At 26.4% G+C, this 25,065-nt stretch overlaps 3 protein-coding genes across 6 annotated transcripts; 2 read left to right on the top strand and 1 right to left on the bottom strand.

The window, feature by feature from the left end:
- The first annotated feature begins 285 nt into the window (after positions 1–285).
- LOC127287658 (long-chain-fatty-acid--CoA ligase 5) lies at positions 286–13,913 on the top strand. Of its 3 annotated transcripts, none has more exons than XM_051314714.1 (9): positions 286–494; positions 2,299–2,447; positions 5,772–5,895; positions 7,630–7,966; positions 8,110–8,578; positions 9,723–10,013; positions 12,239–12,460; positions 12,746–13,063; positions 13,134–13,913. In XM_051314714.1, coding segments are annotated over exons 1-9 (2,049 nt in total). In that variant the 5' UTR covers positions 286–493; the 3' UTR covers positions 13,272–13,913. The 3 variants fall into 3 exon arrangements, with proteins under 3 accessions (XP_051170671.1, XP_051170670.1, XP_051170672.1); XM_051314713.1 differs by having other exon boundaries at positions 286–630; XM_051314715.1 differs by lacking the exons at positions 286–494; positions 2,299–2,447 and adding an exon at positions 4,671–4,979.
- On the bottom strand, positions 13,437–15,954 carry LOC127287672 (vesicle transport through interaction with t-SNAREs homolog 1A). Its single transcript, XM_051314731.1, has 4 exons — positions 15,496–15,954; positions 15,300–15,358; positions 14,669–15,016; positions 13,437–14,561 (listed from the first exon to the last, which is right to left on the bottom strand). Exons 1-4 carry the CDS (start codon positions 15,587–15,589, stop codon positions 14,409–14,411), a joined length of 654 nt encoding a protein of 217 aa, XP_051170688.1. The 5' UTR covers positions 15,590–15,954; the 3' UTR covers positions 13,437–14,408.
- Positions 15,955–16,486: 532 nt separating this feature from the next.
- On the top strand, positions 16,487–21,030 carry LOC127287661 (protein ERGIC-53). 2 transcript variants are annotated; one of them, XR_007843901.1, is made up of 11 exons: positions 16,487–16,693; positions 17,586–17,642; positions 17,753–18,023; positions 18,121–18,220; positions 18,295–18,406; positions 18,483–18,654; positions 18,717–18,907; positions 19,402–19,607; positions 19,681–19,874; positions 19,958–20,047; positions 20,191–21,030. XR_007843901.1 is itself a non-coding variant. In XM_051314717.1 (10 exons), the coding sequence occupies exons 1-10, from the start codon at positions 16,525–16,527 to the stop codon at positions 19,992–19,994; spliced, it is 1,509 nt and encodes a 502-aa protein (XP_051170674.1). In that variant the 5' UTR covers positions 16,487–16,524; the 3' UTR covers positions 19,995–21,030. The 2 variants fall into 2 exon arrangements, 1 of the variants encoding a protein (XP_051170674.1); XM_051314717.1 differs by having other exon boundaries at positions 19,958–21,030.
- Positions 21,031–25,065: the final 4,035 nt, after the last annotated feature.

The raw sequence follows: 25,065 nt of genomic DNA, 5'->3' as shown, positions 1-25,065 counted from the left end.
GATATATTTTCGGACAATTCAGATGTTTCAAGATAATTTAAATATATTTTCTAATAATTTAGTGATGATAGGTGAAAGGCAGAAAATGAAAAATGAAAAATTCTGCAAAATTTAGTTTTCAAATATATGCAATTAAAAAAAAAAAAAGAGAGTTGCGTGTAGAATTGCAATATAACCGTCGGCAGGGTAGTAGCATTTTAAGGGTTGAAATTGACAAGACTAAACCGTGGCGGCGCTCAGCATCGATTCTCCGCAAGGTGACGTCAGGGCTCCGCAGGAATACAAGTAGTAGTGAATAGGAAACATCTGCAGCGAGCGGACAAGTCCACGACGAGTGTCATGCCGTGGCCCTGACCGACGTCTTCTCGTGCCTAAAATCACCTTCGGGTGTTATCCTTGCCTTTGGAACCTTCGACCTTCTTGTCGAAAACTTCCTTCATTTATTTATTTATATATTTTTTTTTATTTCTTTTTCAATCCTTCCCCAAGTTATAGTAAGTTATTCTTGTATTTTTTAACTTCCATACATATATATATATATATGTATATATACATACATATACCAAATATCAATCTCGTGGTGTTTCCCCGAAACAAGAATTTTTTTCTGCTTTATCAATCTTTATACAAGTAAGTAATATTTTTTCAAAATCACATTAAATTACAATTGAATTATTATTTGACTCGCTTTCATTTTTAAATTTATTCAAATACAATGTAAGTCAAAAATCTCTCAAATTTCACTGTTAAATCTTTCGGCTATTGATCCAACAAACGTTGATAACAGAAAAAAAAAAATTTCACTTTAAAAAAAATGAAATTTTCAAATAATAATAATTTAATGTAAAAATTTATTTTTTTTAATTGAAAGGGGATTTATTTTCTTTTTAATTGAAGAAGGTTATTGAGAAATGTGAGGTTTATGGATTTTATATCAAGACATAATTATTGAGGGTTAATTACATTCCGCGGTAAGTAATAATTATTGAGGGGTGGGGTAGGGGGTGAATTCCATGAAAATAAAAACATTATGAGTTGGTTGTAAAGCATTTTTCAATGTAGGTCATGCAATTTCTTGTACATATATATATATATATATATATATATATATATATATATATATATATATATATATATATCGTTAGTTTAGCATTACTCCCTATTTTTAATTGGATTAAAAGGGGAATGACTTTATTTTATTTTTTCATACTAGAAATAATGATACTCTGCTTTTTTTTTCATAGACACAAAAAAAAAACCGATTTCATGGAATCAGTGAACTTATGTAACTTTTGGGGTCAATAACAAATCTTTTATTTATTTCAGTGGTATGAAAAAAAAAAATTAATTCTGTTTTTGTTCAATCACGATTTCATTAATAAGTTAAGAAAAAAAAGAGATTCAAAATGAATTTTTTATTTATGTATATATATATATATATAATGGCAAAATTTTATAAATAGATACTCGCTGACCTTATACGTTTTTTAATTAAATATTTAAAAGTATTATCCGATTTAACAAAATGTTATATATCATCAATAATGAAGGCGAGAAAAATCTATATTACAATTTTCTAAAATTAATTCCAATAGTAAAAAAAATAGTTCTTTTCTTTAATGCGAAATTATTTATATAATAAAAAAAAAAAAAATTTCAAAAAAAAACTCTAGAAATTGAATTGTAAAAAAATATTTTTAAATGATTTTAATTTTAAAATTATATTATTAAAAAAATATTATTACAATATTATTATAAAAATTATTTATTATAAATTTTTTAGAAAATTATTATAAAATTGTTATTAAATAATATATTTGGATAGTATTGTTTTTTAGAAATAACTTCCTTTTTAAATTACCCCTTTTGTTTCTAGTTAAAAATAATAAAAATAAAAAAAGGTTTCTCTTTTCCATGAAATAGCCAATAAACTGAAACCAGGGTACAAGTTGTGTTTTCTTTGCAATTTTCCATCCCTTCCGGAAGGGTGGAATTATCGGTCGCAATCTGCTTTACCGATCGAAAGTTATTACACTGAGAACTTCAACAGCCATCAAACTGGATATAATGATTCTAAAGCAATTTTCTAGATGTCTCGCTTGTCTAATCATTTAAAAAAAAATATAATTTAAATAAAAAATTATCGTTACTAATATATAAATAATAATAATAATAACAATAATTAATAATAAATTAATAAACATAAATTATTAAATAAAAACATAATATCATTTTTTTTAATAATGAATTTTTACATTTAGAAAATTTAAAAAATTTATAATAAATATGAAAATTCAGTGTTACAGTCTTACGTTGAAGACTATTTGCCTTATCTGGGAGGCGCAGCAGGTGCTCTTGTTCTCACGGGAGTTGCAGCGTATTACGTCTCGAGACCGATTCCGGAAACACCGCTGATGCCTCTTGACTCACAATCGAGACTTCTTCCGGTGAGCAAAGCCATCTCATAAATATTCTGAGAGCATTTTCAAAACACAAGTAGCAGCTTCAGATTGACAGTAGTTAAAAAGATTTATTAATTTTTTCAAACTATTTTTTTAAATCTCCTTTAAAACACATTCCAAAGTACCTATGTAGTTTGTATTTTTTTTATTATTATTATTATTATTATTTTTATTATTATTATTATTATTATTACTTAGGAAAAAGTCAACATTTTATGTTTAACCCGTATTTCATTTTGTAAACCTAGTGTTGTTTTTTTTGGAAATTTATAATAATTAAACAAAATAAAGAAAATATTTTATAAAAATGGTTCTTTTATTATTTTAAACCCAACTGCATTTCTATATTTTATATCCTGCACATTTGCTTGGTAAAGAATTTTAGGGCGCATGAATTTCTCAAAAAAAAAATAAATATATTGTTCGAAGTTTAATAAATTAAATTATTTTTTATACAAATTTTTCATTTTAAGAATTGGAATTTTTAACAGAATTTCTTTCACACAAAATTAAAAAAGCATTAAAATAAGCGTTGCAGCTTATTTTAATTCCTTATAATTTTCTGTGTTTTCAAAAGGAATTTAATACAAAATTTTTATGTATCGAATTTCAAGTGATTTGAATTTTCCGTCGGAATTCTTTAAAATGCTAAATTTCCATTTGTCCGAAATTTTGCTAACGATCGACAATCGATTTTGGCGCGAATTTTCAAAAATTAACCAATCAGAAATTATCGAAAAAATTGTGATTGGTTAATTTTTTTTTTTTTTAATTCGAGTCGATTTTGTCTATTCGGTCATTTGGAATTTCGGACAAATGGAAATTTGTCTTTTTTTAAAAAGAATTTTAACAAATAAAAATTCGGACAAACGAAGTAAATTGGAAATTTTTACATTTAAAAATTTCCATTTTATGGAAAATTCATTCGCCCCAAAAATTTATTTTAATATTTTATCAAAACAAAAAAAAATCATCCACTTAAGAGGAGATTTTTTTTTTATTTTTATATGGTATTTTTTCGTATTTAAAAAGTAATGTTTGTAAAAGAGATTTTTGAAAATTTTTCTTGTTTTTATTTTTACTAAAATATAATACATCTGTGATTTTATAGTTAAACACGTGTGTTATTTCCAGTCAACATCGCGGTGCTTTTTATTTTGACAAGTTTAATTTTAGCACGAGAGGCTCTTTTACAATATATACTTTTTACGATAATAGATTGTTTGTCAAAACTCTTTTTTTATTGCACTTACATTTTTTTTTAAAAAGTGAATGTCAATATGCTTAATTTTTTTTTCTGCTCAAGCATGATTTGTTTTTTCATTTTTTTTTGACGTTTTTGGTAAACTCTCGTTGATGGTACAAAAATAATTATTTAGAACAAATTATAGCAATATTATAACAATTATGATAAATTTAAAAAAATTTTTTGGAACTGTTTTTTTAAAATTTTTATACACTGAGAAAAAATTATTTGTTTCAAATCGGTTCCTTGACTATATTATATGAGACCGTTTTCACCGCGTGTGGATAAATTTAATCTTCCGAGAGGTTAAGGGCAGTCGATACATTCTGCGTCTGCGCAGAAACAAACATTCTGCGCAGACGCAGAATATATCCACTGCCTTTAACCTCTCGGAAGATTAAATCCACACGACCACACGGTGCAAATTGTCTCTATATGAAATAAATATATTTAATTGTATCAAATATTTTTTTTCTAGTATCAAATAATTATTATATTTGAACCAATTAAATGGTATATTTGTTTAAAATAAAAATTGTTTCATACAAATAAATATTTATTTGTTAATAGTCAAGTAACTGATTATTTGAATAGAATAAATTTTTTTTATATATATAAAAATTGAATAAATTGTAAAAATGATTTTTAGTATTGAAAAAAAGTCAAAAAGTCAGTTTCTATCAAAAATTAATTAATGAAAAAAAAAATTCCTTGGCTAAAGAAGATAACAAAGATTCATCGATCGATGCGGTCGATCGAATGTTTATATACTAGATATCTGGCCATTTACCAACGAGTGTTTTGCCCGAGGACGACGCGTTGTACACACACTCATCTCTTTCTCTTCAGGGGAAAAACTATATTTAAATTTGAGAATCGTCTCGAGGATGAGCTTTGCGCGTGTCTATTCATTCTCTCCTGGCACTATATTCTCTATCTTTTTCATTTCCTATCTTCGTCTCTCAGTTTGAACCTCGTGACAACATTTCTCAGCCAAAGCCAAAGCTCTCGAAGAAATTCATGTATTAGCGGGTGTGCGAGGCCACCAGTGGACCAGTGTTGGTCCCAAGGTGCGAAACAACAAACGAAAGTTCCAAATTTTTCATTGCTTTCATTAAATAGGAAAAACAAAAAATAGTGCGTGAAAAAAAAATTCGTTTTGGTGCGTTTTTTTTAAAAAAAAAAAAAAAGCATCCACGATGCCGGGTTGCTTTTTTCACGAACCAATACGCCTTCCCCTTGACATGAACGAACAATCAGAAACATTTAAGGTGTTTAATTAATTTATAATAATAATTTTTTTCAAAAATGAAATTTTTTTTGTTTTAATAGTGCAAGCAAGTGGAAGTTTAGTGTAATAATAGTGCAAATAAAAAAAAAATTTGCATCATCTTTTTAATAATTTATAAATAATTGAGGAAAAACATTTTTTTCGTTCAACCAAGTGGAAAATGCTAAATTGGAACCGTGACAGAAAATAAATTACAAACATTATTAATCAGGGGTCCAATTAAATTTCCACTTTATATTTAAAAAAAAACACGGAAATTCGTTTAAAAACATTTTTTAAAAATATTTCTGGAAAATTAAATTTTTATAAATACCTGATTATGTACAAATTTTGTATTTATAAACTCTATTTGTAAATTGAACCTCGTAAATTTTTTTTACCATTTTTTCAATCTATTCTTTTATTTTTGCAAAAAAAAAAGACCACTGACCGTATTTATATTGATTGATCTTAAGGGCTTCTTCAATTGTATTTATTTTCATTAGAAAATGGAATTTTTAAATTTAATTATTTTTTTAACATTCGAAATTCAAAATTAAATTCATTTAGAGGGGAAAAAAAATTTATTATTTAATTTTGTAGAAAAATTATTTGTTTTTGTGTTTAAATTAATTTTTAATGTGAAATATGGTTTGAAAACAAATTTTGTTTGGGGGGGGGGGGAAATAAAACTTGTGAGTGAATTTAAAAATGTGTGATAAAAATTTAAACAAAAAAAAAGTGTTTTTTATTTTAATAAAAATTAGTTTTTGAAATGAGCAACGATTTTCAGGGTGCTGAGCTGATTAGGGTTTCAAAATTCTACAAGGATAGCAAGCAAGGTAAATTCGTCAGTTACATTCATGAAGACACAAAAACTCTATACGACGCTTTTCGAAAAGGAGCCAAAGAGTCAAGTGAGTAGAAAAATTTTTAATTTTTAACTTCTATTAAAATAAATTATAAAAATAAATATAGAAAAGAAATTATATTCCTTTTATCATAAAAACATTTTAATTTCGCAAATTTTATGTTTTTTAAGAGAATTTGCCCTTTTTTTAAAATAAATATATGTTTTAAGAATGATGAAAAAGTCTTTGAACTTTATAAATTTAAATGTTTGGCCTTTGAGAATTTTTTTTTTTCATAACACACTTTACTCCTACGAACATACAAAAATAGTTCATTCGAGTTGCATCACATATAATAAAAACATTCAATTTTCGAAAGGGTTTAAATACTTAGTCCTTTTTTAGGCAGAGGAAAATTAATTTTTTTTAAATTTCTCTTAAATTCTTTACGTTAATTAATTGCAGAAAATTAGAATTATTTATATAAATTATTTTAAAAAATAACTTATAGACAAATAAAAATTTAATAAACAACATGATATTGATTTTAGGAGATAATTCCACAAAAACTAATTTTAAAATCAACTTGACTTTGTTTCTCATTCTCACGCACCTAAAAATATTAAACTTGAAATGTAACCAGAGATTAGACGCGGACAATTTAATGGTGTGTCTGGTTCTTGACTTGGCACTAAAAGCTTTTAGACATTGCCTCAAGAAGAATTGATATATTGACTTTCAGAGAATGAAAATTTTTTTTCCCAAAAAAAAAAACCCTGCCATTCATGTCGCTAAATAAATTATTTATCTTTAAATTTCGATTTTAACAAGAAAAGAATTATTTCCTTTCTCATTTACTACTGATACAAAAATCACAGGAATTTATAGCCTGACTAAAACGAAATTTTACTACTGGTATAAACAAATTTTTAATGAATTTTTAACGAGAGATCACTAAAATATTGCTATTGAAATGATAATGTCGTCTGACTTAAACTGACCTTTACTACTGCTAATAAAATCACATAAATTAAAAATATTGTCTGACAAAAAGCGACTATTACTACTGATAATAATTTATGAAAATTTTTTTATTTACGCTGACTGACTTAAATTTACTTTTTCTACTGATATTTAAATTAAAAAAGTTTTATAACGTTGTCTGACTAAAAGCGAATATTACCACTGGAAGCATATTTAAATAATTACTAAACATTGTCTGACTAAAATCTCCTTAAACTACTGATATGAAAATTACACAAATTTAAACTAAAGAATAACTTCTGATTTTAAATTTAATTTTAAAATATTGTCTGACTGAAACTGATTTTTACTACTTGTAACAAAAATTACATAAAAATTGCAGTTTATTAAAATTTTGTCTGACTAAAATTAACTTGTATTAATGAAACAAAAATTTACTTCTATTTCAATAAACTAAGATTTTCTTTTACTACTGATAACAAAAGCCAAACCAAAAATTATAAATAATAATGCTGTCTGACTTAAAATGACCTTTACTACAGGAACCAAAATCACAAATTTATTACGTTTTCTGCTTAAAATTGACTTTTACTACTGTTTTCAAATTCAAATAATTAGTGGATATTGTCTGACTAAACCCGACTATTACTACTGCTACGAAATTAAAATAATTAGTGCATTTTTGTTTGACTGAAACCGACTTTTACTACTGGTACCAAATTTACAGCTTTGTCTGAATGAAAAACATTCTTTTTCTACTATTATTCTAAAATAAAATAAAATTACAATTTATACTATCTAATGAAAATTAAATAGACAATGGACCATGTCTTGGTTGGCGAGAGAACCCTAGCAAGCCCTATCAATGGATTCATTACAACGAAACACTTCTCAGGGCGAAGAATTTTGGCTCCGGTCTCATTTGTTGTGGATTATCACCTGGACCACAAACACTAGTTGGTCTTTATAGTCAAAATTGTCCCGAATGGATTCTCACTGAGCAAGCATGTTATTCATATTCAATTGTCGTTGTTCCACTGTACGATACATTAGGACCCGATGCATGCGCATATATTATCAATCAAGCTGACATTAGTTTGGTTGTTTGTGAAGATGACAAAAAATGTAATCTCCTTCTCGATAAAGCTCCAAGGTAAAATTTTTCATTCTCCAATATATTAACATAGAGCAAAAAAATTTATTTGATTCAAATATAATTGAAAACGGTTGCAATATGCAACCGTTCTGCTATATGAAGAATTTTTGGAAAATACTTTTTGTTTCAAAAATTTGCAGATGTTTAAGGAAATTAATAGTTATAAAAGAAACGAGGCCTGCGACAAATCAGAGGGCAAAAAATCGTGGCGTTGAAGTTATGAGGTTTGACGATGTCGAAAGAATTGGCTCACAAAAAAATTATCCTGAATTACCACCAAAACCATTGGATCTTTGTACAATTTGTTATACATCGGGAACAACGGGTAATCCAAAGGGTGTAATGTTAACACATCAAAATGTTATGGCTGGTGTTTGTGCTGTAATTCTACAATTAGGTGATCATAAACCAAATGCAACGGATACAATGATCAGTTTTTTACCACTTGCACATATGTTGGAGAGATGTTGCGAAAATGGTATGTACATGGTTGGTGGTGCTGTTGGATTTTATAGTGGTGATATCAAAAGACTTTCCGACGATATGAAAGCATTACGGCCATCAGTTATGCCAGCAGTACCGAGATTATTAAATCGTCTTTACGACAAGGTTAGAAATTATAAATCAAATTATTATTATTATTATTAATAATAAATTATAACAATAATTTTTATTATAATTTTTTTAAATTCTTAATTAAATTATTGATATGTCCTCGAAAGAATTTTCGAATATTTTATAACGTTTTTCACGTGATTTATTTAGCGATAGATTTTTTTTTCAAAAATAAACTCTTGGAGCTTTTTGTGAATTAAGACGTCACGATCGTAAATAGATTCGACACTTAAAAGTGTTTTTTTTTTTTGACGTCACAACATCAAGTTCCCTGACCTGCCTTTCTTCATTCTAAATCAAATTCTTTAAGAAAAATATTTTTTTAATATTTAATATTAATCGTGAGATATGAAAAATTTTTTTTTTTAATTATTTGAAAAGAAATAGTCTCCATGAGTATGTAATTTACAATAATTTGAAATGTTGAAATCTTGTCAATACTGCGCAATAACTAAACGATGTGCCAGTGACAGATGCAAATTCTTACATATTCTCAGGAAGTTGCATGGCAAGAACTTTAAAACAGGTGGGTTGAATTGGCAGAGAAGTTTTGCTTTCCGGGTAGCCTTGAAATTGAAAGCACACATTGAATGGGAATTGTAATCTTTCAACCATGAACAAAAAGCTACTGTTATATAAATTAATCATTTTTTTTTTAATGCAATTTTAAAAAAACTTTTACAAAAATGTTTTTTTAAAAATTTTTTTCCATTATAGCTATACAGAAATTTAAAAACTAATTAACAAAATAATAAAATTAAAAGTTCTGTCTGACTAAAATTATCTGTTACTACTGATAAAAAAAATTGTATATGTAATTAGAAATTAGCCTGACTAAAACTGACTTTTACTACTGCTACCAAATTGAAATAATTAACGGATCTTGTCTGACTAAAACAGACCTTAACTACTGATACCAAATTTAAATAATTAATGGATGTCTGACTAAAACAGACCTTTACTACTGATACAAAAAAAAATTGTGAATTAAAATTCTGTCTGACTAAAAATATATTTTACTACTGATACCAATGTTAGTTAATTTCTAAAACAACTTTTTTTTCTATCTCCAATATCAGTAGATTTCATTAAATATTTTCTTAAAACAAAAGAAAAAATTCTAATTCTCTTTTCTCAGGTACAAGCAGAACTTCAAAGTTCCTGTTTAAAGAGAATGCTTTTCAATATGGGCCTGAGGGCAAAAGAGGGTGAAATCAAAAAGTGTATAATAAGAAACAATAGCTTATGGGATAAGTTGATTTTCAAAAAAATTCAAGAAGGAATGGGAGGTAGATTACGACTCATGGTTGTTGGCTCAGCACCATTAGCAGGAAATGTTCTAACTTTCGCAAGATGCGCTCTCGGTTGCCTTATAGTTGAAGGCTACGGTCAAACCGAATGCTGCGCTCCTGTTACTCTCACAATTCAGGTAAATATTACAAAAAAAAAATAAAATAAAAATAGAATTCTATTTTTTTCAAAAATAATTATTTTTAAAAACTTATTTTTTATTCTAAAAATATTTTTTTTTGCTAGTTATAAAGAAATTAGAATAAACTTGTGTCTATTATTTTACTACTCTGTTCTCTATAATAAACAAAAATAGTTGACCGCGAGTATTTGAGTAATAATGGTTGTCTTGAACTCGACACGTTAATAAATCAGTTATAAATAAACAAGGGGGAAATAAAATCGATAGGTGGGCAATATTGTAAAATAAATATTTTACAATCATTTAAAACCTTGGGATGACGTATTTATAAATATGTTTTTTCAAGATTTTCAATAATTGTAAAATATTTACTCAGTTATTGATTTTATTATTTTTTTTTAGTTTAAATACTTTTGGAAATTAGTGTTTTCAGATATAAAAAAAAATGAAAACAAATATTTATGAAAAAATATTTTTTATTTTATATGGCAAAAAAATTATTAAAATGATTTAATGAAAAGCATTTATCAGGTTACTATAATCATATATCTAAAATGTGAATGAATGTTCTATTTTCTAAACCTGTTTAGAAATTCGAGTTGCAGGGTTTCGCGGGTAAATTTGGCATAGGGCATCATTTGCTATTCTGGGAAATCATTAAAACGGGTGCATGCGTGTAAACCACTAGTTGAAAGATTGCATTCTAGTAACTAAAAAATCAATTTCCCTTTTTAATTTGCCACGAGATTTTTATATTGTTACATTTTTTTTACTTATTCTTGAAAATGTTTTTTTTTTTTTTTAATTACTTATAAATTTATTTACAATAATTTTCTCTTCTACCTTTGTTTTTTATTACATACTTTTTAATCTGATTTATAAAAAAATATTAATTTTTCAAAATAATTATCTATAAAAGTAAGAGAAAAAAATTTATATAAATTTTATTAAGTATTAGTAAATTTTTTAATTTAAAAGAAAATACATTTTGAAAAAAAAATGAACAATTGTATTTAAGATTGATGGAAACAAGTCAAACACAATTTATCATCAAAGTCAAATGTATTACACATCGTAAGCAATAAATATGTTCCTTTGAGAACATAGAATCAATTGCAAAATTTTGCGGTCAACAAACGAACCGAAAATAAACTTGAGAGTAGATAAATTTCTTGAGAGCCTTCCTTATTTTAAGAATCCTCAGTGTAGATATATATGTATACTATTTACATTTATCGCTTTTCAATAAGTCATACATGAAACATTATTGAATTTTACAAGTTTACTTTTGAAAAACCAAATCCAAAAACAACAAACTACAAATTTCATTGATTATAATAATTTTATACAGAAAAAAATAATTGTAATTTTTATCCAATAATATTGTACATTGAAAAACAGTTTAAGAAAAAATTTTTTAAGTTTAAGAATATTAAGCAAATGTTATTTTTTTGTATTTTATTTTTCACTACTTCGTCATAGTTTAAAAATAAATTTTATTTATAATTATACGTACAGTACACGAGTTAACTTTTTGTAAGACAAATTTTTAGTTATTTAAGAAAAACATATTTTTCAATTACTTAATTTTATTATACATAGAATAAAAAATTACTGTTTCTAAATTATCTGTTATTTTAATTGGATGTAAAATTAAAATTTTTTAAATTGAGTATCGTAATAAAAATTAATTCATATTTTTTAACAATTATTACACTTAGTGTAGTTTTTTTTAGTTTAAAAATCTTAAATAAAAAAAAATGTTTTGAATTTATTTATTACTTGTTAAATAATTGACTAATAAATGAAATAATACACGTGGTTTCTTATTTTTATCGTAAGGGGAATAAAATCAACTGGATATTAAAGAAAACGTAGATATTTACGTTGGCTAGGATAATAAAAACGTCATTACCACGTGTTTTTTGGCACGTGTGGTCATAAACTGTCACACCTTTCTCGAATCGTTAAGACGCCAAACGCATTACGTGAATTTTGACTGTCACTGACGTCGTCGGAGAATTCCGAAATAATTAACAAATAAAAATAATGATCCGATAATTGAAATCTCTCACGAGGAAAATTGACTTTCTTTTTATATTTACTATAAAAATTTATTGACTTAATGCAAACAAAAATTATTTTAAAAAAATAAATGCTAATAGAATTAATTACGTTAAGATTATATTAAAAATGTAATTGATTTTAATTTTTTTCAAAAGGGAGATTATGTTCCTGAACACGTTGGACCACCGGTCGCCTGTTGCTGTGTGAAATTAGTTGACGTACCGGAAATGGAATATTACGCTATAAACAATCAAGGGGAAGTTTGTGTTAAGGGTACAAACGTTTTTATGGGATATTTTAAGGATCCGGAGAAAACGGCACAAGTCATTGACGAAATGGGTTGGCATCACACTGGTGACGTTGGCATGTGGTTGCCGGTAATTAATTACCTTTTTGCAATTTATTATTAAATTCAATGTTACACTGATAGAAATGAAATAGTGGATTTTACCATCTATTTTTCTATCAATAGAATTTAATTTTTCATTTTCTTCTACTTGTCCGAACATTTTTTTTTCACAAAAAATAAGAATAATTTTCACTTACCTTTTTGGTTTTTAAAGAATTCCTTTCACTGGAAGAACTAAAGATTAAAATTTGTTATAAAAAAGAAATCAGAATTTGTTCATTATTTTATTTTAAAGATTACATTTTTTTTGCAGAACGGAACGCTGAAGATAATTGACAGAAAGAAACATATCTTTAAATTATCGCAAGGTGAATACATTGTTCCAGAAAAAATAGAAAACATTTACATTCGAAGCCAATATGTTCATCAGGTCTTCGTTCATGGTGAATCGCTCAAGTCGTGTGTTGTCGCAGTTGTTGTTCCTGATGTTGACGTTGTTAAATGTTGGGCTCTAGAGAACAAAATACCAGGCACACTTAGTGTTCTTTGCGCCAATCCTGAAGTAAAAAGGTTAATTCTCGATGATATGCACTCGTGGGGAAAAGAAGCTGGCCTTAAATCATTCGAGCAGGTAAATTTTCTTTTTATCAATAAAACAAAAATTGTATATCTAAAAAAATTATAAATTCCCTTTTTGTTAGGTCAAAGACATATACCTTCATCCAGATCCATTCTCAGTGCAAAATGGACTTTTAACGCCGACGTTGAAAACAAAACGGCCTCAGTTGAAAGCTTATTTTAAGCCACAATTGGAGGATCTTTATCAACAACTAGACTGACCGGGTTGAGCAAAATATATATATATATATATACTGTCTGAATAAAATCTTAACAGCACCAATGCAGCAATAATGTCGCCACATTTGCCAATTTTCTCACGTCGCCTTTTTTTTAAAAAAAAAAGCGATTCGCATCTTTTTATCATGGAAAAGAAAATATTCATCTTCTGATATATATCTTTTTATTATATCTTTTTTTTTCTTCCTCATCGGTACATAGCGTCGTGAGACGATCACAAAAAGAATGCCATTAAGGCTTCTGATAATAACGTGATAGATAATAATAAAATCGAGATATTGTTATAAGCTTGCTTATTTCTTTTACAAATTACATTATACATTCACAAATAACCATCAACGTCTTATTTACAATTAATTTTTCGCCTTCCTTTTTCTTCCATTCACGTCAGTTATGTACAAAAAAAAAAAACACAGAAGTACTCTTTTTACTCAAGTATGTATCTCCAAAAAAAAATTTTAAAAAAGTGCGTTTGAAAGTGTAGTTTTAAATAGTGAAGTGCATTAGCGTAATTAAATAGTGAAACGATCATGTATTTATCGCGAGAAGTGATTACATTTTTTATGAAAAGAAAACAGACACTGTTGAATAAAAAAAAAAAATAAATAAAAACATCCACAAGATTTAAGGGAATTTTTTACTTTCCAACTGTTTATTTTTTTAACAGGAAACTTAAGATAATTGGGAACAATTTATTAGTTGAAATTTCTTTTTAAATACTAAATAGGAATGTAAAATGACTAGAGTCGTCAATTAAATGACGAGTTTAACTTTTGAAATTTTCAGTCCACTCATTTCTTTAAAAAAAAGGGGACAATTTAGAGGGTTTTTCAACCCTCTTATTCAATAACTTTAAGAAATACCATTTACTCGACGTAGATGGCAAATGTCCAAGTTCATGATACATATAATGTGTCACGTGTTTGTCTTGTCAGTTGTAGTGACGTGATTCTATAAATAAATTGAAGAGTCACTTTTGCTGAAGCATTGCTTCGCAAATTACTTTGACTTTATAGACAAGAGTACATTAAAACGCGGAACACCAAAATAGGAGGTAGGATTCAATCCTTGGTTAACTCCATTTTTTTTTTTGGATTTATCAGTCGAGGCACAATAATTTAACTCTTAAAACTATAATAAATAACAAAACAACCTACAAATATTAATACAAGTGTAACACCAGCCAAGATTAGCCTCTGTTGAAGAGCCCTGAATATCATTCCAGACAATAGACGAGATCCACGTCCAAGTTCTGCATCTGTATCTCGTAACTGAAAGCAAGTTTTTGTTTTTATATAATTTATGTTTCGACAATTAATTATTCTTTTACAGAATTTTTCAAAGCTAAAAATTTTTATCAAAAAAAAATAAATTTTACCCTTCCTCTGCTTCTTTGAATTGTTTCTCTTTGGTCGTGAAGATCTTTTAAAACTTGAGTACCAATTTCTTCGGTCTCAAGAACCATTCGATAACCATTTTGTAAAGTTCTTCCAGTACGATCTATTCTCTCTGAAGCGTCGAGTAATCTTTTTCTTTGCTCTTCAGTTATTCCATTGTCCCATATCTCTTCCATACCCAAATCGATGACTTCATTTTTTGGATTCTTTGATAATTCAAATTCTTGTGTTAATCTTTTGAGTTCTGCTCTATGACTCTCGACTCTACCACGGAGACGATCTCTTGCTGAGCCTGAGACACCACGTACTTCCAATTCCATTTGCTCAAGCTACGATAAACATTATTCTTTCAAAATTAAAAATTCTTTACCTTTCGTACAAAAAAAATATCTCGATGATCTATTATTCTAAATCATAGTTTTCGATACGAATGTTAATTATCTTCAGTGTTACAAAATTTTATCAAATTCTACCTAAAATTACAGTAATATTTGACTGAAATTTTAGGTGATAAGGCAGTCATGTGTTTTAAATTTTCGTCTGCTCTAAATGACACTAGTCAATGATTTTTGAGGTTAGGTACAAAAATTAAATTACAAAAAAAATGTTTACCAGCTCTTGTGCTTCTTCAAGTTCTCGATCAACATCTTGAATAAATGGCCTTTTCTCACCTAAAAATTACAATTATCAATTTTTTGACTGTTGATACATATTTTTTGAAGGAAATTATCATAAGAAATAGATTTAAAACTAGAATTCAGTAAAGGAAATTATTTTACACTATTGTTTATAAAAAAAAAATACTTACTGCCATTTAAAACTGATATTCTACCAATTTTGGCAGTTATGTCAGCTGTCAAAATCGCGTATTGTTGCTCGTAGTTGTCAATGAGTGTCGCCATTTTGATTTTTTTTTTTTTATTAGCTGAACCTCATACGCAAACGAATCTAGACATTTCTAGCACTATTTTTTATAAATACTGACTTTAATTGCACTTAATTAACTTGACACAATGATTTTGTATTCAATATGACGTAATACATTATTGAATATAAACTTTTTTTAAAAAAGTACCTGTTTTTCTCAAATGACACAATGAAAACGTATCATGTACATTATATAATAAAATAACGATTTTATCATAAAACGTTTTCATAAATGTTATTTGAATAAACATAGATATTTAAAATAAACAATTTAGAAATGTTTATGGAACAAAGATGTTATGTCCACTAACTGCACCCAATCCTCCATCTTGAATTTTGCTCCTAATTACCGGCTGGACAAATTTCAAAAGGCAAGCTAAAGCCAAGTCCACACATACATTCCATATTTCCCTTAATTTCTCAATTATTTAAAATTAATAACAATTTTCATATAGAAAAATATGAAAAATTCATTAAAATAAACATTAATAATTTTAAAAATCAAAATATATTTTTAAAAAGAAGAAATATTTTTATTTCTTATCGACGTGGAAGAGAAAATGGCGCGAAATTTAATATTCAACATACATAAACATAAAGTTGAGTTTAATTTTGACAGAAATATTATTAAAAAATGTTATTAATTAAAAATTAATGATTCAATTTAACAATTGAATAAATTTTTCTTAAAATTACTAAGATATTTAAAATGAATTTAACAAATTTCTTTGAAAAATTTTATAACCTTATGAAAAATGGCGGACATATTGACACGTCATTCGAAAATTGAACCTATCAAATGTAAGATTAAGAAATTTTAACCAATCACTAGAGTTCAACGTGGGATTTCAAGGCTTTCATATATAAATACAATATTACTTTATAGTGTGTATATGTGTTGAATATAGAAATGACGATGGCTGCTGAAGTAAGGTGGTTCGTGATTTTTCTCTTATTTTTCGTATTTTCTGAAATTTTAGCCGATCAAATACATCGTCGATTTGAATATAAATATTCATTTAAACCAACGTATCTTGCACAAAAAGATGGAAGTGTACCATTCTGGGAATATGGTGGAAGTAAGTGTGAACACAAATCTTAACCATATTATAATTTTTCAATATGTTTCCCAAAAAAAAATTTTTACCAATCATAAATTATTTAATTTATATAAAATTATATAATTTAAAACACTCTTTTCTCTAGATCTTTAATTTTCTTTACCGGTTATAATTTTATTTTTTTTTTTACCTATTAAATTAGATTTCTGTTTTACTGATTGAACTTTCACGCAAAGTACCGTATGTTATTTTCCGGCTTTTGACAATTAAAAAATTATTTTATAAATTAAAATGACTTGGAATTTTTATTTTCTTTTTTGTATAATTTTATTGGAATTTTTTTTTTCTGTTTCTTTACTGATGATTTTTTTTCTTTTATTATTTCTCTTTTCTTTTAATATTTTTCTTTTCTTTTAATAATAGAATGTTTGTTTTAAAAATTAATAATCATAAATAAAGAAAAAAACAATTAAAATAATGATAATATAAATGGAAAAAATTGTATTTCACATGGGGTATTTGAATAAAGAATATGAGGAATTTATGTTGACGTAGGCAATATTTTGAGGTCATGTATACTTTTTTTCATAATCACAAGTTGATTGACTAAAACTATTTCCTACAGTTATATTAAATTAAATGATTATCTGAATTAAATATTCAAACTAATTGTTTTGTTATTATTATTTATTATTATTTTTGCGGCAATTTTGTATATTAATATCGATTAATCGAAATATATTGCCGCCATTATAAATCGATTGTATTTAATTTTCAATTTATTATTAATCGAAAAACTTTCATTTTTTAAATATATATACTTTTGAAAAAAAAAAAATTTTTGTGTTGATAATGGATACTGTTTTTTATTATATGTTTGACCTTTAATCAAATTAAATTTTATTTACAGATGCAATCGCTAGTTCAGACAGCGTCAGAGTTGCGCCATCATTGAGAAGTCAAAAAGGTATATATATGTTTATCTTTTTGTAAAAAGATTTTTTTATCAAAAAAATTTTTGTATTAAAATATATTTTAATTTTTTCTCCACTAATTGCATAATTTTCTAAAAATTAGGTGCAATATGGACGAAAAAACCGACAAATTTCGAATGGTGGGAAGTGGATCTTGTATTTCGTGTAACTGGTCGTGGAAGAGTTGGAGCTGATGGTTTGGCATTTTGGTATACAACTTCAAAAGGACAATATAATGGCACAGTTTTTGGTAGTTCCGATCAATGGACAGGTCTTGGTATTTTCTTTGATTCCTTTGACAATGATAATAAACATAATAATCCATATATTATGGGTGTTATAAATGATGGGACAAAAACTTTTGATCACAGCAAGTAAGTTCGATGAAAAGTTTCATCTGCAATTCAATTTTATTAATTTAATAATTATTAATTATTAATTATTAAATTAATTTTTTTTTTTAATTTTCAGTGATGGAGTTGGTCAACTCACAGGTGGTTGTTTGCGTGATTTTCGTAATAAACCATTCCCAACAAAAGCAAAGATTGAATATTACAAAAATACTTTAACGGTAGATATATTATAATAATTTTAATTATTATTATTACTTTTTGTTTTGAAATTAAAATAATTTTAATTTTTAAGGTCCTATTTCACAATGGTATGACGAATAATGAACAAGATTATGAAATATGTTTTCGGCAAGAAAATATTTTCCTACCACAATTTGGATATTTTGGTGTTTCTGCAGCCACTGGTATATTGAGAATATATTTTGAGAATTTATACTATTTTTCTAATATAGAAATTAAAAATTAAAAAATTATTTACAGGTGGATTGGCGGATGATCATGATGTATTTCATTTTTTAACAACGTCACTTCATCCACCTGGACAAATGCCACAAACAATGCATCAGGTTTCAAATGAGGATAGCGCAAAAATAAATCAAGAATATCAGGAGTATCAGAAAAAAATGGATCAACAAAAAGAGGAATATAAAAAGTATATTATTAAAATAGAAAAATAGGGAAATAATTTTTTATTAAAAAAAAAAATGGTTTTAGAGAGCATCCTGATGAGATAAAAGCAGATGAAGAGGAATGGTACGAGGCAGAGACTACAAGAGAATTACGTCAAATTTTCGCTGTTCAAAGTGAAACATCAGGTCAAATACGCGAAATTAGAAAAACTTTACATGAAATTGTTGGTATACAGGAGAGATCAATGAGTTTGATTTCGCAAATACAATACGGAGGTAAAAATTATTTTTTAATCTAATAAAATCCAAGAAGCCTTGTAGTCCTTTCGTTTATAAAAATTTTCAAAATGGCGAAAACAAATTTTTCTCTATATAGAAACATGTTATATGAGATCCTAATCAATTGTTCGGATGTACCTATGTGTAGACCCCTTTTTTGTGAACACGATAACTTTAACAGGTTCACAGAAAATTAAAAGGCATTAAAATAAGCTTCAACGCTTATTATTTTAATCCAATTTTGCTTATTTTAATACCAAAATGGATTAAAATAAGCAAAATTGGATTAAAATAATAAGCGTTGCAGCTTATTTTAATGCCTTTTAATTTTCTGTGTTTTAATGGATTTTGGTAAAAATTCTGTAGGCTTATTTATCAATGTTAATGCTTTCTCCATGAGGAAGGAAATTTTTTTTTTTTTTTTGCTGATCGTAAAGAGGAAGCAAAATGTTCATGACAATGATCATCTGAATTTACAACTTGTTTTACAGGTGTTCAAACTCCTGGTGGACAACCTGGACAACATGTTCAACCTGCTCCTTTTATAGACACAATTCGAAGACAAGAAGTCGATACTGTATTAAATAATCAAAATTTAATTATAAATGCAGTTCGCGAAATTAAATCAATTATGAGCGAAATTAATTCAAAGGCTGATGGTATTATGAATCATCAAGCGCGTGCTCCAACTGCTCAGGTAAATTATTGAAATAAATTAAATCCCAAAGTAATCCATAAATATAATTTAAAAAAAAAAAAATTAATTTCAGGTCCAACCAATGGGCTATGACTATCATTCACTCATTTCTGAGATGCGCGATGGACTAAATGAATTAAAACGTGACAAACAAAATATTAAAATTGATACAGGCAGTTGTCCTACACAAAATTGCTTGACAACAACGATGTTTTTATTATTTATTTCAATACAAATGGCTCTTCTTTTAGCATATAGTTTATACAAGTAAGTTTATTCTTTTTTAGAAATTTTTTTTTTTATCATTTATTTTAATTTTTCTTTTTTTCTATTTTTATTTTCTCTTTTAGAGACAATAAAGAAGCACAAGCGAAGAAGTTTTACTAGGGATAATTTATTCATTAGGAAAATTCAAGTCAGGGAGAGAGTTTCAAATGCAAGTACGAAAAAAAAAAAGTGAATTTATTTGTATAATATAATTAAAAAATTATTGTCATCTTATACTCTTGTACGAATCAAAAACAAAAAAAAGAAAGAGAAAAAAAAAGAAAAGAAAGAAAATTAGTGGCTCATTATTTTCCAGACTCAGATCACATTTCATGAAGAAGTGAGTTCATCTTCCACAATAGTCAACTGGAATATTAATGAACAACTCATTCATCAACTTAGAACAAAACGAAAAATAAAAAGAGATGTCTGTTTATTTTAAAAAAAAAAAAAAAGTTGGCAATAATTTTGATAATTTGAATTTCATTATGTGAAAAATTCCATTATTGTAAAACAAAAATAAGGTAAGAAAAAGTGAAATAGAATATTGAGCACAAGAAAATAACTTTTTATATTTGCTATATATATATACACAATCTATCAAGAAATCAGTGTGACTATAAGAGTTTTTTGAAAAGTGCGCTATATTTTTTTACTCCTATACTCGAATTTTCAATTCTCGAGTGAATTTTTTTTTTATTTTTCCTTCATTATATGTATATTTATCACTAAAAGAAAAATATAAAAATGCATATTGTAATTATTCATATCGTGAATATTTGCAAATCTTTGAAAATTCGTTTGCTATTAAAAAAAAAATTTTTTTTCAAGGATTTTGCAAAAATGTATAAATTTACTAGGAATTGTTAAATTAAATTTGTGTTTCTTCATTGATTCATGCATGTGAGAGAAAGAAAAGCGAGAGAATGTTATTATAAATTTTCTCGCGTGTGTCGCGTCTTCGTTGTATTTTGTAAAGAATTTATTATATATATATATATTAACGATTTATAATATATAAATCGTAAGATGTAAACAAACCAATAATTTTACAAATCATCCCCCCTCCCCATCAACCTCATTGCATTTATAAGAGTTTATATAGAAAATCTGTAAAAGTTATTATTAAATAAGAAATAAACTTAATTGGATCAAATTGTTGGATTTTTTTTCTTCATGTCAGCCATTTTTGTATATATAAGAGATAAACGTTCAAACAAAAATTCTTCATCAATATTGGATTATTATTATATTAAATAAAATATTATTTATTAAAATTGAAATGAATAAAAAGTCGCTTCTTACCTGATCAGAGAAAAAGAATAATGATTGCTCTCGATGGCCTAAAGGAAGAGATCACAAGAGATGGGACCAATGGATACATTAAAAAAAACCTTGATTCAAATATGAACCTCGTAGGTGGCGCTACGGTCTATTAGTTCATTTTTAACAAAAATGAATACAATGTCCTCGCAAAAATAGTTTTAAAAAATCCTCAACTCAATAAAATTACTTAATTAATTAAAGAAATTAATAATATAGAAATTAAATTTTTATAATATATACTTTTTTTCAAATAGTTAAAACTAAGATAAATTCTTATTTTTGTTTTCATATATATATATATGTATATTGAAAAAGTGAATTTTTATGTGAATTATTCAACACTAATGGAAGATTTGTAAATTTATTGAATGCATTTCTGTTTCCAGGGATTTGAATCGAATATAAATTAACCGACCGAATCTCTCTAGTCGTCGAGAGTAAAGTTAGGGTCAAAATTGAGATTTATGAAGCAAAGTACTTGACTCCGAGTGACTATCCCAGTATATATGTATCATCATAATCAACGTTAAATGGACCAAAAATACGAATGAAAAGCATCGCACATTGAATAGATTAATAATCCTTTTATTAAATTAGTTACACTTTCATTAATATTGTCAATTTTATTTATTTAATTTATTAGATCCACAATTGTGTACTAAATTATTAATATTTATTATTTAATAGTTAATAATAATAATTATAATAATAATTATAATAATAATTATAATAATAATATTTAACAATAATAATAAATAATAATAATAATAATAATGATTAATAATTACCCCCACAGCACCTAAAATTTCAGTAATATTGGCAACCCTGTTGAAAATTCCTATGTGAGAACACATATGGGATCCCATCCAGGATCTCTTGTGAGTTCTTATGTGGGTTCCCGTACAGGTTCACACATAGGATCCTGTATGAAAAGGTTCCTGGGATGAACTTGCGTGAGATCAAGCGCACGATCTTATGTCTCTGTAAAAGCAATAACACAGGATCCCATGAGGTTTCCTGTGTAGGTTCCTATATGAACAACACGATAAATAGGAACACACATGGGATCTTATCCGAGATCTTGTATGAGTTCTTACATAGGTTCTCACATATAAGAAGATTAATAGCAGCTTAATAAGATTTTATAGAATGCTTTCATATATATGCTATTAATCTTCTTATATGTGAGAACCTATGTAAGAACTCATACAAGATCTCGGATAAGATCCCATGTGTGTTCCTATTTATCGTGTTGTTCATATAGGAACCTACACAGGAAACCTCATGGGATCCTGTGTTATTGCTTTTACAGAGACATAAGATCGTGCGCTTGATCTCACGCAAGTTCATCCCAGGAACCTTTTCATACAGGATCTTATGTGTGAACCTGTATGGGAACCCACATAAGAACTCACAAGAGATCCTGGATGGGATCCCATATGTGTTCTCACATAGGAATTTTCAACAGGGAACATTGAAATCAAAAATGCTATTATTTCTGCAATATACAATTTTGTTAAAAATGAAATTTTAGATAGAATGTTATCATCGAAAATGAAAAAACAAATTCATAAAAAATTAATCAGCATGTCTCTATTATTTTTTTACCTTAAAACAACACGTAATAACCTTCAAAAAAACCTACCAATTGAACCTAAATTGCAGTAGACTAAGAATAATCAATTTTATTCCATTTTTTAGAATAGAATGTTTTCCTGGAAAATGCAAAAATTCTTAAAAAATTCAAATAAAATTAATCAGCATGTCTCTATTATTTTTTTACCTTCAATCAACACGTATTACCTTCAAAAAAACCTACCAATTGAACCTAAATTGCAATAAACTAAGAATAATGAAATTTATTCCATTTTTTAGAATAGAATGTTTTCCTGGAAAATGAAAAAATTCTTAAAAAATTCAAATAAAATTAATCAGCATGTCTCTATTTTTTTTTACCTTAAAACAACACGTAATAACCTTCAAAAAAACCTACCAATTGAACCTAAATTGCAGTAGACTAAGAATAATCAATTTTATTCCATTTTTTTGAATAGAATGTTTTCCTGGAAAATGAAAAAATTCGAAAAAAATTCAAATAAAATTAATCAGCATGTCTCTATTTTTTTTACCTTAAAACAACACGTAATAACCTTCAAAAAAACCTACTAATTGAACCTAAATTGCAGTAGACTAAGAATAATCAATTTTATTCAATTTTTTTGAATAGAATGTTTTCCTGGAAAATGAAAAAATTCGAAAAAAATTCAAATAAAATTAATCAGCATGTCTCTATTTTTTTTACCTTAAAACAACACGTAATAACCTTCAAAAAAACCTACTAATTGAACCTAAATTGCAGTAGACTAAGAATAATCAATTTTATTCAATTTTTTTGAATAGAATGTTTTCCTGGAAAATGAAAAAATTCGAAAAAAATTCAAATAAAATTAATCAGCATGTCTCTATTTTTTTTTACCTTAAAACAACACGTAATAACCTTCAAAAAAACCTACCAATTAAACCTAAATTGCAGTAGACTAAGAATAATCAATTTTATTCCATTTTTTTGAATAGAATGTTTTCCTGGAAAATGAAAAAATTCGAAAAAAATTCAAATAAAATTAATCAGCATGTCTCTATTTTTTTTACCTTAAAACAACACGTAATAACCTTCAAAAAAACCTACTAATTGAACCTAAATTGCAGTAGACTAAGAATAATCAATTTTATTCAATTTTTTTGAATAGAATGTTTTCCTGGAAAATGAAAAAATTCGAAAAAAATTCAAATAAAATTAATCAGCATGTCTCTATTTTTTTTACCTTAAAACAACACGTAATAACCTTCAAAAAAACCTACTAATTGAACCTAAATTGCAGTAGACTAAGAATAATCAATTTTATTCAATTTTTTTGAATAGAATGTTTTCCTGGAAAATGAAAAAATTCGAAAAAAATTCAAATAAAATTAATCAGCATGTCTCTATTTTTTTTTACCTTAAAACAACACGTAATAACCTTCAAAAAAACCTACCAATTAAACCTAAATTGCAGTAGACTAAGAATAATCAATTTTATTCCATTTTTTGAAATAGAATGTTTTCCTGGAAAATGAAAAAATTCGAAAAAAATTCAAATAAAATTAATCAGCATGTCTCTATTTTTTTTTACCTTAAAACAACACGTAATAACCTTCAAAAAAACCTACCAATTGAACCTAAATTGCAGTAGACTAAGAATAATCAATTTTATTCCATTTTTTGAAATTGAATGTTTTCCTGGAAAATGAAAAAATTCGAAAAAAATTCAAATAAAATTAATCAGCATGTCTCTATTTTTTTTTACCTTAAAACAACACGTAATAACCTTCAAAAAAACCTACCAATTAAACCTAAATTGCAGTAGACTAAGAATAATCAATTTTATTCCATTTTTTGAAATAGAATGTTTTCCTGGAAAATGAAAAAATTCGAAAAAAATTCAAATAAAATTAATCAGCATGTCTCTATTTTTTTTTACCTTAAAACAACACGGAATAACCTTCAAAAAAACCTACTAATTGAACCTAAATTGCAGTAGACTAAGAATAATCAATTTTATTCAATTTTTTTGAATAGAATGTTTTCCTGGAAAATGAAAAAATTCGAAAAAAATTCAAATAAAATTAATCAGCATGTCTCTATTTTTTTTTACCTTAAAACAACACGTAATAACCTTCAAAAAAACCTACCAATTAAACCTAAATTGCAGTAGACTAAGAATAATCAATTTTATTCCATTTTTTGAAATAGAATGTTTTCCTGGAAAATGAAAAAATTCGAAAAAAATTCAAATAAAATTAATCAGCATGTCTCTATTTTTTTTTA

Source organism: Leptopilina boulardi, unplaced genomic scaffold (genome assembly GCF_019393585.1).
Source record: "Leptopilina boulardi isolate dan_hultmark-lab unplaced genomic scaffold, ZJU_Lbou_2.1 LbouV2_372, whole genome shotgun sequence".
In the NCBI taxonomy this organism is placed as follows: domain Eukaryota; kingdom Metazoa; phylum Arthropoda; class Insecta; order Hymenoptera; family Figitidae; genus Leptopilina; species Leptopilina boulardi.
Note: the sequence above shows the minus strand (reverse complement) of the source record. Positions and strands in the feature narration are given on the sequence as shown.